Source organism: Chaetura pelagica, unplaced genomic scaffold, assembly GCF_000747805.2.
Source record: "Chaetura pelagica isolate M959 unplaced genomic scaffold, ChaPel_1.0 scaffold420, whole genome shotgun sequence".
Taxonomy (NCBI): Eukaryota; Metazoa; Chordata; class Aves; order Apodiformes; family Apodidae; genus Chaetura; species Chaetura pelagica.
In genome coordinates, this window is record NW_009951919.1 from 885617 (window position 1) to 888938 (window position 3322).

At 44.6% G+C, this 3322-nt stretch overlaps 1 protein-coding gene across 1 annotated transcript in view; it reads left to right on the top strand.

The window, feature by feature from the left end:
* Positions 1 to 1481: 1481 nt before the first annotated feature.
* RASGEF1C (RasGEF domain family, member 1C) overlaps positions 1482 to 3322 on the top strand; it is a 23963-nt gene continuing 22122 nt past the window's right edge. Inside the window, exons 1-2 of the mRNA XM_009995620.1 lie at positions 1482 to 1658; positions 3301 to 3320. Coding sequence (XP_009993922.1) covers positions 1482 to 1658; positions 3301 to 3320 — 197 coding nt within the window. The remainder of the gene's footprint in view (positions 1659 to 3300; positions 3321 to 3322) is intronic.

A 3322-nucleotide genomic window follows, 5' to 3' on the forward strand; every position in this document is an offset into this window, starting at 1 on the left:
TAAACCTGAGCTGACTCTCTTGGGTCACAGCACATTTATTGATGTATGCCAGGGAGAAACAAGCCCAGGTTTTTAAGCCAAATCCATGGGGCAGCTTTTGAAATTGTGTGGGATAGTGAAGAGGCAGAAAACCAGACAGAACCGGGTAAAGAACAGGGTGGAGAAATAAACTGGCAAGTAAGGTGTGTGGGCTGAGTGCCCGTGCCTGAGCAGCAGCAGGCTGAGGCACAGGAGGCTGCAGGGGGCAGATCTTGCTCTTCCAGCAGGAAGAGGTGCTCAGGAGGGTGAGCTGGAGTCCTAGGAGATGTTTTCTAGCTGCTCAAGGGAGAGTACAGGTTGGCTCTAGGACTCCTCCCTTCCATCATCTCTTTCCCATCCTCCCTCACATCAAGTAAAATCAAATTTGGAAGCAAATAGGTCACAGAGGGGTCACTTTGCTGGCCCGGAAGTGAGCATGCACTGCTCTTTTCCCAGTCCCCATCCTGCCTCTTGTTGAGAGTGAAGCAGCTTCTAGGTGGGATTTCAGAGGCAGCTGGAGATGCTTTAGAGGTCTCAGAGCAAAATCTGTCACCCCCTTGCATCAGTTCAGAAACAAACCAACTTTGCTCATCAGAATTTATGCTGATTGTGAGCCACAAAATGAGATGGAGCCTGGAATGAAACCCAGAGAGCAGAGAACTGAAATACAGGGAAGCTTGAAATTGGGCTACATGCTCTGAATCTGCCTGGCCTCCTTTTCAAAGGTGCTGAGGAGTCTGCATCTCTAGTGAAGTCAATGAGTGCTGAGGATCTTTTTGAAACATTTATTTAGTGCCTAAGTATAGATCTAGGACTGACTAACTTCAGGCTCCAAAAATAGTGCAGGTGTCTGCCTTCTCCCTCTTCCTCGTGTCTCTTTTCTTTGCTCTTTAATCTCTTCTTCAGCTCCCACGTTCTCTGTTCCCTCCAACTCCTTTCATTTTTCCATCCTGTTCCAGTTGACTTCTGCTCCTACTCCCTCACTCACTCTGATGCCTCTTCTGTCCAGGGGAGCCACAGAATGTTTCCCAAGCTCCACCTTGAGCAAGCCTTAGATGGCACCCCATTTCTTTCTCTCTCTCTCTCTCTCACCCTAAAGGCTCCCTGCTCAAGGGGACAGAGGTTCAAACAAACAGCTCCGTTCTGCTCAGGAACCTGCTGAAATCAGGTCCCAAGCATCTTGCCTCTCCTACATGGGACTGACCAGTATCAAAAAGCTCCTGCTCAGGGTGGGAGCCCAAAAGCATAAATCAGAATGTCCCATTTTCCTGTGTATTTCCTGTTGGGGCATGATCTGCCAATGACAACAATAAAAGAGGATATAATGAAAGGATCATGTTAATTTTGTGAACAGGAAGCTCTCATTAGTGGCATGTGTTTTCCCAATGAGCCAGAAGACAGATGTGGCTTTGAATCTGATGGATCTTGTCCCTGACATGAGCTTCTCTCTGTTGCAGGAAGGCATGCCCCAAACGCTGAGTTCTACCAGTATGTTTACCCCATGTGGCTTCAGCCCTCATCTACATACTTCAAAAGAAGATGAACAAGGAGGACTGATCTTCCAGGATGGAAACCTTACCTCAGCATCTCTGGATGCTCTAATCCAGCATCTGATACCTACCACTGATTACTACCCTGAAGTAAGCAATTCGCAGTGTAATAAACAGTTTTAATTGTGATGAATTGGGGCAGCACTTTATGCAAAAGTGCAAATGTGTTAAATTTTGAATTAAGAGCACTAATTTAAAAGCTGCATACAATTACCATTTGGTAAATTGATGCATTGCTTTAAATGCTGTTTCAGTGCTCTATAATTGTTTCCATGAAAAAGCAGATCCCAAAGTTGATACTGCCTGTAAGTAAGAGAACCGGGTCGGGGCAGAGCTGTGGTGATGATGAATTAGTGATACAGCAGTCAGAGCACTTCAAAAATAGCAGTGCATCCCAGGGGAGATGAAGACTGAAGCAAAAAAAACTTCAATTCTGAACTGGCATTAAATTGGCTGAATTTCAGTAGCTGCTGAAGTCATCCAGGTTTGGCTGCATGTACAAAGCATTCCCTCAGTGACAAAAGAGACCCTTCTGATGGGTTCATAATTTACCCAGCTATATTCACACCAACTTTGCAGTCACTGGACAGCACAGTCCAGATCTTAATCCTTGCTCCATCAGTATTTACTTAGTGTTTCTTCAGCAACAATGTGAGGACCTAAACTGGAAGGAGGTCTATGGTCCTGTAAGTTGTTAATTTCTGGATGTTGCATATCCTCAGTGGAACTCAGGATGGAGTTTGACTGGAAGACTTTTAAGTGCTAAGATATCTCTATGGAAAGTCTTCAATTTCAAAGCACAGAGCCATATTGACTTCTGGAAAGTTCAGAAGACAATGAAAGTTATCAATGCAGACCAGACAGCATTTTTTAAATTACCCACAGCTCAGTTTCTGATCAGCTAAAAATAAGTAATAAAGAAACATATAAATTAAAGGGAAAAAAAAATAACAGGCAAAAAAATAGGTAATGGGCAGATTAGGCAGTAAGATTTTCATTAAGCAATGTGTGATATGTAATTATATCAGCTGCTCAGGAACATGGCTAGGTCTGGAGGAAAGAAGATAATTCAGGCACCTGGAGTGGTCAGGATGCAAATGACTCAGGATTCATGCATATATTTTAACATCACTGCTGGAATACTTTAAATAATCTGAGGATTTATCCAACAGGCCTGCTTCCCACAGCTTCACAGATGTGGAACTGCATGTGATACGGTTTGGCTGATAGAAATGAATTTTGGGCAGTTAGGAGAATAAATTAAATATTCCTTAAAACAGCCTGGGTGAGACCTGCAGGTGAATATCAAAATGTGACTAGTCTGGGGGAGCCTGCAGCTCAGACCCAGTACAGCACACAGATGCCCGAGTGCATGTTTGGCTTTCACTGGCCTCCGTGCTTCCCTGGTACATCCTTGTGCTGCCTTCTATACCTGGGCTTGCTCCTCTAGAGTCACCTACACAAGAGTCACCTACACACTGTCTTCACTGGGTGTTTGCACAGGGTTTGGGCAATCAGAGGCTGGAATTGGATGCTGTGGAGGAAGGAGATACCATTGCCTCCTGCACCCACTGTAACCAGTTCCATTTTCATGGTCAGGAATCCCTATGCCTTTTAGACACAAAGGTCTGTCCCAGTGGAAATACAAAAACTGTGGAGTTTGGGACTTTCATGGCTAATATTACCCTGTGTGTGGCTGCTTACAGTAGGTCTGCCTTTCTTTCTCCCACAGAAAGCCTTTATCTTTACATTCC